We start from the raw sequence: 19853 nt of genomic DNA, 5'->3' as shown, positions 1-19853 counted from the left end.
GATGTTGGCTGGCTGCCCCATCTACCTCTGACATTGACTCCTACCCTCTGAACAGGCTCCTTTCCGGAGGCATCTGTGGCTCTTCTCAGATGCTGGGCTCTGTTTCTGCAGGGAGTGGGGACTGAGGAGGTTTGTACAGAGAGCGGTGGACCTGGACTGAGGAGGGTAGGGCCGTTGGGCAGCAGAACATTAAGTGGTCCCTGCTTGCCCCACGACTGAGTTCGCCGCTGACTTGGGTGTTCACAGCCAGGTTTTCAGGCCTCTGGTCTGGGAGGCTGAAGTGTGTGTGAGATCGGAGATTCTGGCTTGGGCTGGACCCGAGGAGCCTAGGGTCCCTTCTTTGAAATTTCTGAGTCTCAGGAGTGGGCCTTGCACCCCAGAAATGAGGGGGAAGAGGGTCTGCAGATTCCGGCTGCCCTCCAAGGGCAGGTCAGGCCCTTCTTCCTCTCCTGCTCCTGCCACCTTTGGCATTGGGGAGTTGGTGGCTACCGGGTGGTCCCACTGTTCCCATGTTCCCACACTTCCTGCCATTAGGATTTGGCTTTGGGCTTCTACTGGGGGGGATGGGAAGGGTGTCACAGACTCTGTCTCAGGCCTCTTGGACCACTGTTTCCTCTGGCTACAAAATTGGGCCCTGTCCCTACTCTGTCCCACAAGGCAAAAGTGAGAGCCTGTTGGGAAAATGGTGAGGTCAGCCAGCCACACCTCCAGCCCATGTGCTTGGGACCAGCAGGAGAGAGAGTTAGTCTTTCACTGTGGCCAGAGGCCCAGACCACACTGGTGGATGAAGCTCGGCCCCCATGGGAGGGCCAGCAGCCTGGTTCTCCTCGGTCAGGGCATAGGCAATGGCAAGAGTCCTCTGTCCTGTCCTGTGCTGTCACCTCTTGCCCTTGGCCCTCAGTGAGCAGCCCCCAGCCCAGCCTGAGTGACTATGGCCGTCCTGTCCTACCTCAGGACTTGGGTTGTGATGATTAAGGTGGGGACACATATCCATCACTCCATCAACAGTGTCTATGCCAGACAGGGCTCTCTCTTAATACCCTTGTTCGGGGAAGTCTTCTTGGCAAGGGTCCACAGGCCTCCAGTTTAAGCTGTGGGACCCAGAGCCCAGGCAGGCTTCGTGGGTGTCTCAGCCAAACATGGCTGTGGATTGAACATGTTTCACCCAGCACCAGGTCAGGACTGCTCTTAGAGCTCTTGATTCTTAGAGCACCTCCTGCAGGATTTCAGCTCCTATCCCTTAGGTGCGGAAGCAGGTTCAGAGAATTTCAGTAGCATTCCCAGGGGCTCATGTGTACCCCAGGTCAGAGGCCGACATGGACCCCAGGCTTGCCCCACCTGGCCTGTTCTCTCTGCCACAGCTCCCCCTGCCCAGGCCCTGCCTTCTGGAAAGGGGGTTTCTGGGCCTGCGCAGTCTGAGAAGCCAGTTCGGGCCAGAATTGGGTCAGATTTCCCTACTGCAGCCAAAGAGGAGCCTCCGAGTCCCCCTGGGCCCAGGAGCCCTTTATCTTGAAGCAGATGCGCCGATTCCAACACTCACACTCCCCACCTACCTGCCGTTCCCCTGCAGCAGGGAAGCTTTGGGCCTGGGCTGCAGACCTGGCCACCTGTCCCAGCACTGTCACTGACCAGCTGCGTGACCCCTGGCAAGTCCCTTCACTCTGTGAGCCTCCGTCCCCTCATCTGTAGAATGGGACAATACCATGAGTGCTGTTGAGAGAGTTTTTTGTTTGTTTTGAGACAGAGTTTCGCTCTGTCGCCCAGGCTGGAGTGCAGTGGCACAATCTTGGCCTGGCTAATTTTTATATTTTTAGCAGAGATGGGGTTTCACCATGTTGGCCAGGCTGGTCTCGAACTCTTGATGTCAGGTGATCTACCTGCCTCAGCCTCCCAAAGTGCTGGGATTACAGGTGTGAGCCACTGCGCCCAGCCACTGTTGAGAGAATTTTAAAGGAGATAGCATGGTCAGAGACCTGTGTAGAGTCTGGCAGTGTGAGTCCCCAGGGCACAGACCCCAGGCCAGGGCGCCGCCATAGCTCTCAGGATGCGGGGTACCCTTGCCAACAAGACTTCCCCAAACAGGAGTATTAGGAGAGAGCCCTGTCTGGCATAGACACTGTTGATGGAGTGATGGATATGTGTCCCCGCCTTAATCCTCAAGACCCACATCCCTGCCAGGCAGGACCCAGCCTGAGGAGCCTTGAGGCCACATTCTGGGCCGGTTCCAGAGCAGAGGGCAGGTGGGGCTGGGCAGCTGGACAGGGCTGTGTGAAGGGACTCATGGCTGGAAGTGGGCTCCTTGCTGGAATCTCTGGGGGCCCATTTTCATTAACCAAGGGAGAAACTGAGGCTCAGGGGCTGCTTGGTGACCTTCCCAAGGTCCTGAGGACAGGGAGGGGAGACTGGTCCACTCCTCCCTCTGCCTCAGCTGTCCTGAGTCCCACATTCTCCTTGGCCTTGCCTTCCCCCTCTGGTGCAGCCTCCCTGAGCCCCTCCCCCCAACTTCCCTCACTGATATCAGCGGCCCGCCCAGCCCCCCATCCCCAGCCCTGGCTGCTGCAGCTCAGAAGCTGCTGGCTCAGGAGCCTACAGCTTTTGCTGAGTGAGCGAGTCCAGAGGTGCTGTCTTGGCACAAAACACCGCTGGCCGGGCCCTCGCCCTCCCTTCCCTCTCCAGGGTCCACTTTGGAGTGGGGAGTGTGGATGGAGGGGGGGAATGAGGCCTCACACCACCTCCAGGGTCTTCAGCTTCAGGGAAGGGAGGGTCCTGAGGCCCAGAGAAGGGGGTGTTTGCCTGAGGTCACAAGGCAGGCCAGGGGAGATCTGGGACTGCTCCCCACCAAGTCCAGGGGGACAGGAAGTGGGTCTGTTGCCCAAGCTGTTTGCAGAATCTTCCTGCCTCAGCCCTGCCTGCCCTGGCCTCATCCTTCCTCTCTGGTCCACCCTGAAAGGGGCAGAACTCACATTAACTGTATCAGTGAAGGCAGCTCCTGCCTGAGTGCATCCGAGGTGCCAAGGTTTTACCCACACCTCCTCTGATCATTCAGTGACCTTTGAGGTAGGGCCATTGGAATAGGCTTCACGTTATACAAGTGGGACTCAACCCTGATGCATTTATAGTCACCTGTTAGACAAAGACGCCGACCACCTACTGTGTGCTAGACACCTACTGTTTGCTGAGCACCTACTGCATGTGCCAAACACAGCCCTCAGCCCTGTGCTGGAGGGGGTGGTTGACAAAGAGGAATAAGCCTCTTGCCCCAAGAGACTTTGTGCTTGGACATTTGGCCTGGTAACAACCCTGATGATAGCTGGTAGGGCCCCAGTTTTCAGATGGAAAGGCTGAGGCTCAAGTGGCAGGCACATTGCCCCGGGGCAGTTTCTGGGCTCAGCTCTCCAGGCCTCAGGACCCCACCCTGAACCTGCTGATACCCTTGTTTGTCTCCAGCCCACCCCAGCCAGACCAGGGCCTCCCACCGCCGCTTGCAGCTGTCCCGGTCCCCTGGAAGAGCACGGACCCCTGCCAAGGCCACAGGGAGTCCCCAGGAGCCCTGGTGGAGACCTCTGCAGGGGAGGAGGCCCAGGGCCAGGAGGGCCCCGCAGCCGCCCAGCTGGACGTGTTGCGCCTGCGCAGCTCTTCCATGGAGATCCGAGAGAAGGGCTCCGAGTTCCTGAAGGAGGAGCTGCACAGAGCGCAGAAGGTGGGTGCCTGCAGCAGGCTGGGGGGGGCTTCGGTGGGGAGAAGTCAGCTTGGGAGAGCTGTGGGCTCTCATCAGGTGCCCAGAGATGTGCCCAAGGGAGAAGGATGTGCCTCCACCGAGGCCAGCTGCAGGTCAGGCCTGTGCTGGGCACACTGATGGTCACCCGTCTTGACTGCAAACCTACCCTGAGCGCTGATGAACTGGCAGGCAGGGGCTTCAGCTTCATGCTGTGGCTAAAAGGAAAAAGCATCACAAACTGTCAGGCACCAGAGGAAATAAGCTCTGAGCCCCACATAAAATGACGAGGGGATGGAGCCTGGTCCGGTGGTCCTGGTCCCTCCCGTAGTTATGGGGATGCTGAGGTGCTCAAGTGCCTGCCTCTTTTCCTCCAGGAGCTGAAGCTAAAGGACGAGGAATGTGAGCGGCTGTCCAAGGTGCGGGAGCAGCTAGAACAGGAGCTGGAAGAGCTGACGGCCAGCCTGTTCGAGGTACACCGGCTGGGCGCGGGAACAACTTAGGGAATGGGTCATCTGGGCATCCATTGGTTCCTCACCACTCATTCAGGGACTGCCTTCTTCCTAGGAAGCTCACAAGATGGTTCGAGAAGCCAACATGAAGCAGGCAGCATCAGAAAAGCAGCTGAGGGAGGCTCGGGGCAAGGTGAGGCCCATCCCCGCCTGCCCAGGCCAGCCCAGACACCCGCCCTGCCTCCCGGCTCAGCGAGCACTGAGTTTTGCTGCCTGAGTGGACACTCACCTGGCCCGGTGGGGCCAGCAGGAATGGGTGAACCCAGGCCCAGGGAGGGAGGGGAAGGGTGGGGGTCTGAGATCACAGGGCCCAGTGCCCCCGGGGCTCCATCAGTGATTCTGCTGCACGGCAGAGCCTTTTCTGGGATCGTGCTGGGGCTGGGAGGACCCTGTGATTATTGTACCTTCTTCACTCTCCTCCCAGCCCCACTTTACAAAGCAGAAACCTCACTCAGTATGGCTGTTTGAGCCTGGGCAAGTCGCTTCCTCTCTCCAAGCCTGGTTGCCCGTCTGCAAAATGTGAGGCCTGGGCCTTTCCTGGCTCCTGGGGGCGGTCCCAGAACTCTCACGGGAGGCCCAGCCAGCTCCCAGACACTTGTTCCTAACAGAATCCTGCTCACAGCATGACCTTGGGCAGGCCATGTCGCCTCTGTGAGCTTCAGTTTCCCTGTGTGTAAAATGAGTGTCTGGGTCTCTGCCTCGAAGGCTGTTCTGAGGGCGTCAGGTGGGACTAGGTGCCCGTCACTGTGGGGGTGCATTGTCCTGAGTTAGGCTGATAGGTGGTGGCAGCCAGGATGGCATCCAGTCTGGGTGAGGGTTGACAGCCATCCCATCCCATGCAGATCGACATGCTGCAGGCAGAGGTGACAGCCTTGAAGACGCTGGTCATCACGTCCACACCAGCCTCTCCCAACCGCGAGCTTCACCCCCAGCTGCTGAGCCCCACCAAGGCCGGGCCCCGAAAGGGCCACTCTCGCCACAAGAGCACCAGCAGCACCCTCTGCCCCGCCGTATGTCCTGCTGCGGGACACACCCTCACCCCAGACAGGGAGGGCAAGGAGGTGAGGGCGGGAGGCGGGCTCTGGGCACGGGGAAGGGTGGCAGTGCCTGCAGTAGGCAGGGTCCGAGCCCAGTGAGGACCAGCCTGCCCCAGCTGTGTGACCTGGAGCCTGTCCTGCGCCTCTCTGGGATGTGAGGACTGGGCAGGTCCTTTCTCTCCAACCTCCTGTGATCTGAGGCACTTGGCCTGCAGCCTCCAGGGTGTACCATCTGGGGACCTGAGGCCCCCTCCCTGCGCCGCTGACTCCAAGCAGTAGGTAGTGGTCTCTGCACCTGAGGCTGGCTTTGGCCCTGAGGATCTGGGGCCTCCACTGAGACACACACTTCCTTGGCCTTAAGAGGCCAAGCAGCAGCCACTGGGCCTTGGGGGAGAGGCTGCCTGGACCCCGTGTGGCCACAGCCTTGAGCCCCAGGACCACTTGGTGACAGCCCTGTGCTCAAGGGGTTTCTGGCGCCCTCTGACTGTGGGGCTGAGACAAGCGTGGCCTTTGGAGGGGTGTCTCCATTCCACCTCAGCTGGCCACACCGGTTGCTGGGCCCAGGCTGGGCTGACACTCATGTTCATGGGTCTGTAGGCAAATGAGGCCACCTGTCAGCACCTCAGCTTTCTCACCTGATAAATGGGGCCTCCCGGGGCTGCCGGAGGAACCAGAGACAGGGACATCAAGAGCTGAGTTCAGGGCTGCACCCAGGTAGTGCCTCAGAGGGCTGTGGTGCCTTCAGCTTCCTGGGTCCCTGGCACCAGCCCACTCAACTCCATCCTGGCTTCCACCTCTGTCTCCAGGGCCTCCAGGGAAGACGAGCAGGCCCTCAGCCACCTCCTGAGCTCTGAGCTTCTGAATGTACATTAACTTCTCCCCTCCCTCCTGTTCTGTCTCTGTGCACCTGTCTACCTGTCTGTCTGTCTGTTCGTCTGTCTGTCTGTCTGTCCATCCGGCCCAGCCCGGGCTGGCCCCGCTGCTCTCCCTGCTCCTCTGCGTGGTCCCCAGCAAGGCAGTTCACCTCACCTACGAGCCGGCTTGGCCGCTCCCACCTGGGGAGCCCCCAGCCCCCGCCTCCACTCCCTCTCCCTCCTTTTCCCGGCAGGTAAATGGCTCCAAAGAGGGGCCTCCCACTTTGCCCCCTCCCAGCCTCCCTCACTGTGCATGTGGCCTGGAGCAGGCCAGCAGTCGCCTTCGAGGCGTGGGCCCAGGGCAGCCTGTGTGTGTCCCCTCCTGTGTGCATGTGCCTGTGTGTGCTTGTGTACCTGCTGGTACCTGTGGCCTCCTGCCAGTTGCTCACTGACATTTCCTCCTGAAGGAGGCAGTGAGGGTCTTCAGGACAAAGCCCTGCACCCCACTCTAAAATCCAGTAGCACCAAGAAACTTAACACTGGCCTGGAAACAAAACTTTTAGTTCTGAATTCTTTGGGGCAAAGGGCAGAAGGGAGCTCTGCTGCTGCTGGACTTGGCTTCCCTGCACGGCTGCTGGGGATCGACCTGCTGGCTTGCTGGGCCTGCCCCACGTCCTCCCTCGCTCCCCTTCAGCTCAGCCTGCATCTTCTGTGCTGGCCGTAGTACCCTGACTGCCCCCACCCCCGCTTGCCCTCCCCCACAGGTGGACACAATCCTGTTTGCAGAGTTCCAGGCCTGGAGGGAATCCCCCACCCTGGACAAGACCTGCCCCTTCTTGGAAAGGGTGTACCGGGAGGATGTGGGCCCCTGCCTAGACTTCACTATGCAGGAGGTGAGGCATGGCAGAGGCGGGGCCAGCTGGGGGACCCGCCCCTCCGCCAGGGCCCAGCCCCTTACCACCCTGCCTGCCGCCCTGGTCTGCCTCAGCTCTCGGCGCTGGTACGGGCCGCCGTGGAGGACAACACGCTCACCATTGAGCCGGTGGCTTCGCAGACGCTGCCCGCAGTGAAGGTGGCCGAGGTTGACCGCAGCACCAAGTAAGCTGAGGGTCTTAGCTCCTTCCCGCCCGTGCGGGAAAGCCCCGCCAAGCCTCGTGCTCACTGTGCCGAGGGGTGATCAGGATGCAGCAGCGCCGACAGGACAGGGACAGTTGCTGCCCCCACAGGGCAAGGAGGCAGTTTGGCAGGTTTCCTGTAGACCTCCAGGCTTTCCAGAGAGGCTGGGAGCTGGGGTCTGCCTCTTCCTGACTGGCCTGCCCTGTGCCCTCCCCTTCTCTTCTTGAACCATGATTATCAGTTGCTGGCTCTGTCCCTGCCAATAAATAATGCAGTAGCCCTTGCATTTGTCCTCCAGCTACTCACCTGGCATTTGAGCAGGGGAGCAGCAGAACAAAATAGCCAGGTGGAGCAAGGGGCAGAAATTGGGGAGGATTTCACCTTGGCAGCCAAGAGCTGGCTGGGGATGGCTGGTACCCTGGTGGGAGGCTCATCACGGAGAGGGAGCATTTAAGCCAGGTTTTGAAGGATGAATAGAAGTTTGCCAAGCAGGGAAGGGCATTTCAGGCAGAGGGAACAGAATGTGCAAAGGTTTGAGAAGCTGGAGTATTAACGGAAGCACCACTGGGGCATCTGGCTAAGCAGTGGGGGGACAGGGAATTGGGGTGGAGGCTGCAGAGGCTGTTGGGGCCAGAGTATAAAGAGCCTTCACAGGTTTGGGCTTTAACCCACCAGCCAGCGCGGCAAAAGTCATCAATAGGCCGGGTGCAGTGACTCACACTTGTAATCCCAGCACTCTGGGAGGTTGAGGCAGGTGGATCACTTGAGGTCAGGAGTTTGAGACCAGCCTGGCCAACATGGAGAAAACCCCATCTCTACTAAAGATACAAGAGTTAGCCGGGTGTGGTGGCACACGCCTGTAATCTCAGCTGCTCGGGAGCCTGAGTCAGGAGAATTGCTTGAGCCTGGGAGACAGAGGTTGCGGTCAGCTGAGATCGCACCACTGAACTCCAGTCTGGGTGACAGAGTGAGACCCTGTCTCAAAAAAAAAAAAAAGTCATCAATAGCTGCCACCTGAAAAGACGCTCTCCAGTCCATCAGAGAGTCTCAGTGAACCAGCAGGCAACAAATGCTCTGATAAGTCCTGCAGCCAATGAGCTTTTAAAACCTTCTTTTATTTGGGATTCTCCCTATTTCTTGGGAATTAGGAAAGCAAAAGGGAAAGATGATGGGTTAGATGTGGGTTTTTGGAGGAGCCCTGGCTCTGATGTGGAGAAGAGAGTGATGAGGCAGAGAGCTGGCCAGAAGGAGCCAAGGGGATGCAGGCCAAAAGCCCTGCTGCTGTGCCCTGGCCTGGGGACTTGGTGACCAAGCGGAGGGTGAGGAGGAGAGAGCTGAGCAGATGATGGCCAGTGAAGAGCAGGTTTGGGGAGTGGGGCCCAGATGGGGGTTGCTCAGGGCCTGCGGAGACCCTGCATGTGGGTGGCTGAAGATGCTGAGTGACGTCACACGGGACTGGGGGGAGGAGAGAAGAGGGCATGGGAGAAGGCTCTTAGACAGGGTTGGTTGAGAACCATGGGGGTTAGTGGGGTCAGAAGGCCTGGATGGATAAAGGAGGGGAGCCGCTGGGTGTTGGGAAGTGGAAGACAGCCAGACCTCAACTCTGGCCTAGTTGGGGGAGGAGTGCCTGGTCTGAGTCCCCAGAAGTGGAGGGAGAGGCATTTGCAGAGCCTGCAGAGGGTGGGACTCTGTACACCTGGCATGAGATTAACCAAGCTCTCTTGCCCAGTAGGGGCAAAACAAGGGTTCTAGGGGTAGAGCTCAGCTTAGTTCCAGGTCTGTCCCCCGGATGGCTGGGGCCAGCTCCCTTCTCTGCCTGGCTCTGGGTTCCTTTGGAAGCCGGGTGGGGGAAGGGAGGCCTGCCCCTCCCCATGCATCCTCTCAGCTGCTGCATCTTCCCTGCATGCAGGAGTGGGGGAGGGGGCGAGCCCCAGCCAGCCCCCATGACCCATTTTGCTTTCCCCCAGCACATGTGCCCTGAGCGGGCTGACCCGCACCTGCCGCCACCGAATCCGGCTCGGGGACTCTAAAAGCCACTACTACATCTCGCCATCTTCCCGGGCCAGGGTGAGTCAGCCTTTGCAAGTGTTACTTAACTCCTTTGGGGCCACCTGGGTGCTGGGACACTGGGCCCTGGGCCTGGGAATATGAATAGCACTACACTTTGATTTACTTATTTTTATTTATTTATTTTTTTGAGATGGAGTCTTTGTCACGCAGGCTGGAGTGCAGTGGCACAATCTTGGTTCACTGCAATGTCTGCCTCCCAGGTTTAGCAATTCTCCTGCCTCAGCCTCCCAAGTAGCTGGGATTACAGGCATGTGCCACCACGCCTGGCTAATTTTGTGTTTTTAGTAGAGATGGGGTTACAGCATGTTGGCCAGGCTGATCTCGAACTCCTGGCCTCAAGTGATCCGCCTGCCTTGGCCTCCCAAAGTGCTGGGATTATAGGTATGAGCCATCACACCCAGCCTTACATCTTGATTTACAGAGCAGGGTACAGGCTCAGAGAGGCACAGAGACTGACTCAGGCCACACGGCCAAGCCAAGGGCAGTGGTTTGCTATTACGGTGTAACAAATTACTATCAACCTGGTAGCTTAAAATAGCGCAGTTCCCCATGTTGGAGTCTAAGTGCTACTTACTGGATTCTCTGCTCAGGGACTTGCAAGGTGGCAGTAAGCTGTCAGCGGACTGTGTGCCTTTCTGGCAGTCAGGGTTCTCCTCAAAACTCACACTGTTGGCAGCATTCAGTTCCTTGTATTTGAAGGACTGAGGTCCCTGTTTTCTTGCTGGCTGCTGGCAGGGGACACCCTCAGCTTCTGGAGGACACCCGCAGTCCCTTGCCACAGGGCCTTGTCGCACAGGGCAGCTGACTTCAGAGCCATCGGGAGGGCCACTCTCCAGTCGGCTGAGATGCAGCCTTATGTATGAAATGTCATGGGATGACATCGCCTCCCCCTGTCATTCAATATCACCTAACCCAGGAGTGATGCTAGAGTTCCGGTTAGAGTGCGGGGCTCCTGACGCCCAGACTCAGGTGCTGGCCGAGGCTTTGGAGAAGGTTCAGAGGTGCCTCTGGTGCACCAGCCTTAAGTCGGCCGTGAGTGCCAAGGGGTCTCAAGGAATCCCAGCTCCCACCCTCCCCTGCCAAGTGGCCCAGACCAGGACAGGGGCTCTCACCGAGCTGCGGATTGAAGACAGGGATTCCTCTTCCTCTGTCCCTCTGTTGACTCTTAAGAGGATTGAGGGGAACAAGAGAACATGTTTGGAAACACGTTTCCAGTGACACAGCTTGAGGAACCATCTCAGGCCTGCCAGAGGCTCCTCCTGGGGGAGCAGGTCTGAAGGGGACACATGGTCCCTTTGCTGGCAGCAGACTGTACTGTCCTTGACAGACTCCACAAGGCATCTGAGAGTGAGTCCTCCCAGCGGTGTGCTGAGCACTCACTTACCAAAAGGGAGGCTAAGCCTTGGCGAAGGAAAGGGGTGTGTTCAGGGCCACACAGCCGAGACCTGGGATCCTGGCTCTGAGTCCACCACAGCCCCTACCCTGTGGATTTGTGCCCACTGAGCCTTGTTCAGTGGCCACATATCTCCATCACCCCTTTCCAGGCCCAACCATGGCTCAACAGCAGGCCCCACAAAAGATGTTCCCATGCTCAACAAAATCACCTCTAGCACTTTAAGTCCCTGGCCTGGGTGTCCTGCCGCACTGGATGAAGGTGGGGGTGGGAGATGAGGTGAGGAGGGTCTGAAGTTTTAGGATCTGGTCCCTGCCCTGAAAGACCAAGACATGTGGGGTCGACAGGGAGAAGTGTTTTCTCCCTAGCACACTCCCTGGAGAGAGAGAGCCCGCTCCCTGCTACTCCCTGCTCACGAGCCTCTCTGGGCATCCACTGTCCCTGCTCCTGTCCTGAGCTCTGCCCTGCCCCACCCTCCTGCTGCAGCCTCTCCTCAACCCTCCCTGTGCAGCGGTGTCCCTGCCATGACGGGCTGGTCCCCCGACCTTGCCCCGCTCTCTCGCACCTCCCTATCTTTGCCAGGCCACCACCGTCCCGCCCCTCCCCGATGCTTCTCCACTCCCCAGCCTGTGGGTACCCCTCTCATTCGACGTCCCTCCCCAGGAGTGTTGGACATTCAGTAGGGGCTGTTGCAGGCGGGCACAGCTGCCGGCTACCTTCCACCCTGTCTTAGGCTGGGTTCTGTAGAGGCAGAGCCTCACCTGGAGATTGTGTGCAGCTCTCAGGAGAATGAGGAAAGGGACGGGGGAGTCCAGCCAGGATGTGGCCTCAGCTGCAGCCCAGCTTCAGCCCCATCCACCGGGCTCTTAGCAGAGTTGGTTCCACCCTGAGGCAAGGGGACTGTCCCCACTCTCAGCAGCTGGGAGATGGGGCCCGGGCCTGGGAAGGGGCCCTGGGCCAGGCACCAACAGTGCCCTCTCCGTGGTGTGAGTCCTCATAGCAGTGTCTGAGCCAACGGGTCCCTGGGGCCTGGCATGGAGCAGGCCTGAGGCCCCAGGGGCCCCGGGCAGCCCAAGTGAGCGGCTTCTGACCCCCTTTCCTTTTCCAGTGATATGAGTAGCACTGGACTGAGGCCTGGCTGGCCCAAAACTCCAGCATCTGGAGCAAGCCGGCCTGTGAGAGAGCGAGCGTAGACTCCGGGACAGCCTGCCCGATTCATCTCGCAGCTCTGCTGCACACTGCTTCATTAGCTCCGCCATCTCCGTGATGGATGTCAGCGGCTTCCCCCGGGTGGCTCCGCATTCCCCCATGTAAGACGGAATAATAAGCGTGTCTGCTCCGTTCGCTGCAGGCGCTTGATGGAATGGCTGCTGCTGCTGTTATTACAGCAGGGCTAGTCATGCTGTTGTTGATTACTACTTGAAAGCCTAGTCCCAGCTGAGTCAGGGAGCACTGCCTGGCTCTGCAGGGACCTAGGGCCTCCTGCTCTGGACTCAGATCCGCTTGTCAGGGGACCCCCAGCGTGGGGCTGGCAGGTCACACCGTCCCCACCTCTGCCCACAGATCACCGCAGTGTGCAACTTCTTCACCTACATCCGCTACATCCAGCAAGGCCTGGTGCGGCAGGACGGTGAGCGCCCCCTGGTGGCCGGTGCAGGGATGGCACACGGGAGCGGGGCTGGACGGGGAAGCGCCCTCTGGGCCCACCTGCCCCTAGCGGAGGCAAGACTCAGCTAGGAGGCTGGGGAGCGGGGAGGGTTATGGGTTAGTAAAGGGTTCACAAACTTCCTGGGTGCTGAGCTCTGTACCTGAGTCTGTCCGGCTGGTCTTTCTCCTGTCCCCAAACCTCTCCCGGCCCTGCACAAGGGGGCCACCCCTGTGAATCTCTCCCTGGCCCTGGTGTGGCCACCTCCTCCTGGTCAACTGAACACAGGGTCGCCCGCCTCTAGCCTTTGCTCCCACTCCACTCCATGCTGGAGAGGGCCTCCCTCCACCCCCTCCCCCCACAGCCCATTCTGCAAGGCCTGGCTCCCCGCTCCTCCACCAACCTTTGCTCCCTGCTGAGTCTTCTCCTGAACCAGTCTGGCCCGACCCTCTGAGTAAGGAGCTGTCTCCTCTCCATCCTGGGAGTCAAGTCCTCTTGGAGGCCAAGGCCAAGGCATGCTGGGTGTTGACACCTGCTAGGTCCCCAGATGGCCGCTGTGGTCCCCGCCCCACTGTGCAGGGTCCTTGTGAGACCCCAGGGAGGCATCTGTGCCTTGTCTAATGTAGTTCCCAGGTCTGGACCACCGCTATTACGTGTGACAGCGTGTGCCTGCGTGTCTGAGTCGGGCTGTGGGGGTGGCCGTCAATGTGGTGCAAACAGATCCCTCGTGTGTGGTCGGCACTTAGCAGTTTCCAAGGCTCAAGAGTGGAGCCTCAGAGAGGTCCAGCCACTCTCTGAGGTCATCTGTTTTGGGGGCCGGGGACCCTAGGGTGCTGTGCCAGCTGCTCTGTCCAAAGCCACAGGAGGGGACCTGGCCATCTGCCTGAGGTGACCCTGAGCTATTCCCGACCTGTTCACCCTCTCTCTGCCTGCAGCAGAGCCCATGTTCTGGGAGATCATGAGGCTGCGGAAGGAGATGTCACTCGCCAAGCTCGGCTTCTTCCCTCAGGAGGCTTAGGGCGCAGCCCAGGCCTGAAGGGGAGCTCTGAGACAGAGCAAACACCCACCCCAGAACAAGCCGCCACACAGGGAGACGGGGGCCTGGATCCAGCCCTGAGCCAGAGGCAGAATGGATGGACAGACAGGCCATGGAGGCGGCACTGAGCCAGCACCACACGTCCATCCTGGGACAGACAGAGGGACAGACGGGCCTGGACTTCACGGCAAGACCCCCCTCTCTTTCCCACTGGGTTCTGCCACCACCAGGAGGATTTCAAGAAAGCATCAAAGACCAGGGAGCTCGGATCCATACTCGGGGGCCCTCAGCCCTTGGGAAGGGACACCTGAGGCAGCCAGCGCCACCTCCCCAGTCCCCAGAACCGCCTGCAGGTGCCTTGTTGCCAGCATGTCTTCAGAAAGGGACTGTTCCGGGTGGCTGGATCTCCAGGGTACCCTCCACCCCAGCTGCCAAGCCCTGGGCCAGCGGCACCCCCTTGTGGCCATCCCGTGCCTTGTTCCCGGTGGCCTCCCTATTGGACTACTAGGAGGGGCTGGCAGGGCCTCCATAGCACAGAGCTGCCCCAAAGCCTTGTTAAGATGAGTCAAGGCCCCTCCCCCACTTCCTCCCTTCCTTTCCCCCTTCCTCCCTCCCCCTTCATAAAGGCCTCCCTTGTCACCTTCCCTCCCACCCCATCTCAGCCCTGTGCTCCTGGAGGCCCTGCTCCCAAAACCGCTGGAAGGACTGGGGCACTTTCTCCCACAGTAGAACACAGACAGGGTTTCAGATCGCCCACGCCTGTTTTCAGCTGTGGGTGGCCATGCAGATGCGCCCTGGCATGTGGGGCCTGGGTGGGCAGGCAGGACCTGGGCCCTCCCACCCATCAGAGCCCACTCGGGACCAGGGTTTGGAGCTCCCACCTGGACACATCCCTCACCACGTCCGGATTTCCTTCTTTGGATGGAATGTAATACGATCTCTATTTAATAAAGGAAGGCTTTGTTGGTACAGGCTGGGTGGCCACGCGCCCTCACTCCTGCACCCTGGGGCTCTGGCCAAGGCTTGGGCATCTGAAGGAATGAAACCAAATCCTTTCCCTGCCCGCCCTCGTGCTTGGGATTAAACCCAAATCCTGAAGCCACCCCACCTCCGCCATCACCACTTACTTGCTGTGGGGAGGACTATTTGAGTCCTCCCTTAGTATCAGAAGGCTGTGGGTTACTGGGGGATGAGCCAGGCCTCCCTCTCCCCGTGGCTGGTGGCCTGCTGTCGGGAAGAACGGCACCAAGGCTGGCTCTCCCACTGCCTCACTGTGGCACCTTGGGCAGGTCCTCCCCTGGGTCTCCTTGCCTCCAGCGATGGCTACCTCCAGTCTCATAGAAGCCTGCAGCTCAGAGGCAAAGCATTGAGGCCGCCTGGTGCTCAGCGGGACAGTGGCAGGATTGATTGGTGATGTCTGCTGGAAGCACAGGCAGGGACCATGGAGGCTCTGGGTTTCCCAGCCCAGGTCTTAGACGAGCTCTCAGCAAGGGGCAGCAGTCACAGTTGGAAGAGGTGGGGGTGGCCAGGATCTCTGAGGACCCAAAGTGGGGCTGGGAAGGTGTCTGTGGTGGCTGAGCCCCTCCCCACCTGTAGGGATGTGGGCCCAGGCCAATAGATGCCTTCCTGGGGTGGTGGAGAGCATAGCAGCTTCTGAGTCGGGTCAGTATCTACTGGGCTGGTGACACCTTGTGGGGACTTCCCTATTGGCCTGAGGGCTTGGTGCCACTCCGCTGGTAGGTCAGGCTAGCTGTGGACTGGCCAGGACCATAGGAAGCCCTCCACCCATGCTGGGGATACCTGTGCTTGAGCTGAAAATGTCCAGGGGGAAGACTGGCAATCAAAAAACATACCAGGAACACGCACAGGGCATCAGATGGAAGAGAGGAAAGCAGGCAGGTAAAGGAGGATGTCAGAAAAGGGCGCGAGAGGCTGTGTTTGCTGCTGTGGTCCCCACAGCCTCTCTTGCGTGGCAGTTGCTTTCTCTCCTCTCTGTCAGTCCTGGGTCAGCTGGGGGCCAGAGGAAGTTGGAGGTCTGGGCCCTGGAGCTGTCCACCCTACCCCCAGCGTCTGTGCTCCTGGCCCAGCAACACCCAAGACCTAGGAGACACCAGACCACACTCCAGGGGACAGGCAGAGGGTCCCACACCCCAGACCTGCACTGCCTGCCCCTGCAATGGCATAGCCTGCTGTCAGACCCCAAGTGGGGTCATAAGCAGAGAATTGAAATGCCTGAAGGATGGACATACACTCTCAGTACCTCCCAATGAGAGCTAATAGCTGAGCACTGACTGTGCCAGGCATGATTCTAAACCCTTTAAATGATCGAATTCATTTCATCCTCACAGCAACCTTATAAAGTACTCTTCTCCCATTTTGCAGATGAGTAGAATGAGGCACACAGAAGTGACACAGAGGAAATGATGGCCCCAGGATAGGAATCATGAGGCCAGCCCTGGAGCCCACAGTATGAGCCAGCATCCTGGATGCCCTTTCCTAGACACCTGCAATGTGCTTAAAGGTGGCTGGGGAGGGTTAGCCAACGTCAGCCACGAGGGAGTTGTTCCTGTTAAATGGATTTTCTAGATAACCCACTTGGGCCTCTCTGAGTACCCCTGGCACATGTGAACATTTTAACCCTCTTTGGCCCCCTCTTCAGACCTAGCAACGACTCTGGCCTCTGAGGGTGGAGGCGCTGAGCTGAGACCAGCTGCGCACTGGTGTGCTTCGCTCCTGCAGGATGCTTGCCAGTCCGCCAAGACTGTCCTGATGGAACTCCTGCCGGGACTGTGCACCTGGGCAAAGTCACTCTTCTCTGGGCTTCAGTTTCCTCATCTGTGAGTTGGAAATATAGGACTAAATGGCTTTCGCAGCCTCCTTGCTTTTTTCATTTTATTATGGTAAAAAATCCATAACTTATACTACCTTAACTCTTTTTTTTTTTATTGTTGTTTTTGTTTTGTTTTGTTTTGAGATGGAGTCTCACTCTGTCACCCAGGCTGGAGTGCAGTGGCGCGATCTAGGCTTACTGCAATCTTCGCCTCCCAGGTTCAAGCGATTTTCCTACCCCAGCCTCTCAAGTAGCTGGGTCTACAGGCATGTGCCACTATGCCCAGCTGATTTTTTGTGTGTGAATTTTTTTTTTTTTTTTTTTTTTTTAGTAGAGACGGTGTTTCACCATGTTGGTCAGGCTGGTCTTGAACTCCTGACCTCAAGTGATCCACCTGCCTCAGCCTACCACAGTGCTGGGATTACAGGTGTGAGCCACTGTGCCTGGCCCTCCCTTAACCATTTTTAAGTGTATAGTTCAGTAGTGCTAAGTCCATTTACAGTGTTCTGAAACATCTCCAGAACATTTTCATTTCACAAAACTGAGACTCTGTACCCATTAATCAACCCTCTATTTCCACCTCCTCCCAGCCCCAGGCAATCCCCATTCTACTTTCTATGAATTTCACTGCACGAGGGCCCTCATTTAAGTGGATGATGCAGTATTTGTCCTCTCATGACTGGCGTCTTTCGCTTCATGTCCTCAGTGTCCATCTGTTGTAGCATGTGACAGGATTTCCTTCCTTTTTAAGACTGAATAATATTCCATTGTACGCATAGACCAAGTTTTATTTTTTATTTTTTATTTAATTTATTTTTTATTTTTGAGACGGAGTTTTGCTCTTGTTGCCCAGGCTAGAGTGCAATGGCGCGATCTCGGCTCACTGCAACCTCCAACCCCTGGGTTCAAGCGATTCTCTTGCTTCAGCCTCCTGAGTAGCTGGGATTACATGCATGCGCCACCATGCCCAGCTAATTTTTGTATTTTTAGTAGAGGCGGGGTTTCTCCATGTTGGCCATGCTGGTCTCAAACTCCTGACCTCAGGTGATCCACCCACTTCAGCCTCCCAAAGTGCTGGGATTACAGGCGTGAGCCACTGCACCTGGCCTGACCATGTTTTATTTATCCAGCATCTGTGGATGGACAGTTGTGCTGCCTCACAATGACCTCTTGGCCATTGTGAATAATGCTGCTAAGAACACGGATGTACAAATATCTCCTCAAGACTCTGCTTTCGGTTCTTTTGGGTATATGCCCAGAAGTGGAATTGCTGAATCATAGGCACTTTAAAGGCATTTTCATACTCTTTTCTATAGTTGGCTATAGCACTTCACATTCTTACCAACAATGTACAAGGGTTCTGCATCATTGCCAACACGTGTGATTTGATTTTTTGAGACCAGGTCTCCCTCTGTAGCCCAGGCTGGAGTACAGTGGCATGATCTCGGCGCACTACAGCCTCTGCTTCCCAGGCTCAAGCGATCCTCCTACCTCAGCCTCCTAAGTAGCTGGGACTACAGGCGCACGTACCACCATGCCCTGCTAGTTTTTGTAACTTTTTTTGTAGAAATAGGGTTTTGTCATGTTGCCCAGGCTGGTCTTGAACCCCTAGGCTCAAGAGATCCTCCTAAAGTGCTGGGATTACAGGCGTGAACCACCATGCCTGGCAGGATTTTTTCATTTACGTATTTATTTATTAAAGACGGAGTTCCTGCTATGTTGCCGAGGCTGGTCTTGAACTCCAGGGCTCAAGCAATCCTCCTGCCTTGGCCTCCCAAAGTGGTGGGATTCCAGGCCTTTTTCTTTTTTATAGGAGCCCTCCTAACAAGTGTGAGGCAGTATTTCACTGTGGTTTCATTTGCAGCTCTCTGATGATTAGCAATGCTGAGCGCCTTTTCCTGTGTGTTGGCCATTTGTGTGCAGCCCCTCTTTCCTGAGGAGCATTCTGAGGAGCTCCGCCTGGCCTCCACGGTGATCCCTTCAAGGAGGACTTGGCCAATAGGGCTGTGGTCCCTGCCCTCACTCACAGCTCTTGCATGATTCTGTGGTCCCCCCTTCATCTTCCCCATCTCTTCCGGGGGCAGCTGGGGAAGGTGGAGGTTCTAACCTATCACATCCCCCAACCCCCTCACACACAGGGGCTGAGACCAGGCCAGGGCTGGCCCCAAGGAAGGAGCCCCTAGGATGGCCACATCTGACCACTCAGGGCTGCTGAAGGTGGGGCCAGGGCCATGCCCCCAGTGGATGGGCTGGATTTTGGTGCAGCGGATGCATTCCTTCAAGAGTCTGCCTTCTCCATTCCTGTGCTGTGTGAACATGGTGGGGGGCAGGGGTGCCTGCAGCTCCCTTGGGCCAGGGCCACCAGCCATGCCCTTGCACCCCCACACACATGTGCCAGGTTGGGGTTCCAGGATATGGTCAGTGGGTGCCTCAGTGGAGAGGGCCCAGGCAGCCCTGGTGCCTGATGACATCATGGGCCTTGCTGGATGTCCTGACAAGCAAAGGCAGGAGCTCCTGGTACCAGGGAGAACTCTGAGGCCCCCTCTGCTCTTCTGGGGATACTGGTCCTCTTTAGACCGAGACAAAATATTAGCATATCAGATAAATATACTTAGGGTTTTCTAAGTGCATTTCCCCAACCAGCCAGTCAGCATCACCTGTGAACTGGCCATGTCAGTCTCTGCCTCCACACCAGACTCACCGAATAACCCCCCTGGGTGGTTCTGATCGAAGATTGACGACCAGTGCTCTGGAAGTAACCTTAGCCTGATTTGAATTCCTTGCTGGTGTGAACGCTTAACTTTTAAGAACAGGTATATTTATCACAAAGAAATCCGAAGCAATTAGGGGAGCTACCTACACTTTCAAAATGACTTGAATTTATTTAAATTTAAAAAAGGGGATGGGGCCCAGGTGCAGTGGCTCATGCCTGTAATCCCAGCATTTTGGGAGGCCGGGAGGGTCACTTGAGTCCAGGAGTTCGAGACCAGCCTGGGCAATATGGCAAGACCCCATTTCTACAAAAATAAAATAACACCAAAAATTAGCCGGGTGTGATGGGGCGCGCCTGTAGTCCCAGCTACTCCCGAGACTGAGGTAGGGGTATCTCCTGAGCTCAGGATGTTGAAGCTGCAGTGAGCTGACATCATGCCACTACACTGCAGCCTGGGGGACAGAGTGAGACCCCTGTCTCAAAACAAAAAACAGAGGGGTGGGGAAGCAGTAACAAACAAGCACAGGTGTCCTCAGCCCGTGGATGGCAGCGCCCGCCTCCACGCGCCAGCGCCCTCCTGCTCCCCTACCTCCTCCTTCGCCACCCCTGGGCATCCCCAGCCCTGCAGTGCCGACGGCGGCGGGGAGGCCACCCGCCCCCAGCAGAGGGCTCCGCGAGAGCTGCAGCGGCGGTGGGGGCCCCGCAGACACTGGGGCCCACGATTTGAAGGCTGTTCACAGGCACCCCAGACAGCGTCCCCCCTCTGGGCGCACTGCATTTGACGTTGCAGGACGCGCGGCTGGAAGCCCCCCAGGCCCCGCGGCTCACAGACCGGGACTCCGCCTCGGGTCCCCGAGGGCGCGGCGAGGCGCTGCGGGACGCCCAGCAGGTGCGTGTTGTGTCCCCAGGCCCCGCGCTCCGGGCGGAGTCGA

General features: G+C 57.9%; 1 protein-coding gene across 8 annotated transcripts in view; it reads left to right on the top strand.

Annotated features, from left to right (window-relative positions):
• The window catches only part of RAB3IL1 (RAB3A interacting protein like 1), a 43740-nt gene extending 29393 nt beyond the window's left edge, over positions 1–14347 (top strand). For 3 of the 8 annotated variants that reach the window (XM_063633918.1, XM_063634081.1, XM_055284850.2), the window contains 10 exons: positions 3448–3700; positions 4093–4188; positions 4283–4360; positions 5070–5288; positions 6229–6372; positions 6883–7011; positions 7107–7216; positions 9202–9301; positions 12261–12327; positions 13278–14347. In XM_063633918.1, the coding sequence (XP_063489988.1) occupies positions 3448–3700; positions 4093–4188; positions 4283–4360; positions 5070–5288; positions 6229–6372; positions 6883–7011; positions 7107–7216; positions 9202–9301; positions 12261–12327; positions 13278–13360 (1279 nt within the window). In that variant the 3' untranslated portion in view covers positions 13361–14347. The remainder of the gene's footprint in view (positions 1–3447; positions 3701–4092; positions 4189–4282; positions 4361–5069; positions 5289–6228; positions 6373–6882; positions 7012–7106; positions 7217–9201; positions 9302–12260; positions 12328–13277) is intronic. The other 5 variants (XM_063634016.1, XM_055284916.2, XM_063633959.1 and 2 more) reach the window with 4 other exon arrangements.
• Positions 14348–19853: the final 5506 nt, after the last annotated feature.

This window comes from Symphalangus syndactylus, chromosome 1 (assembly GCF_028878055.3).
Source record: "Symphalangus syndactylus isolate Jambi chromosome 1, NHGRI_mSymSyn1-v2.1_pri, whole genome shotgun sequence".
In the NCBI taxonomy this organism is placed as follows: Eukaryota; Metazoa; Chordata; class Mammalia; order Primates; family Hylobatidae; genus Symphalangus; species Symphalangus syndactylus.
This window is presented reverse-complemented; position numbering and strand designations above follow the sequence as displayed.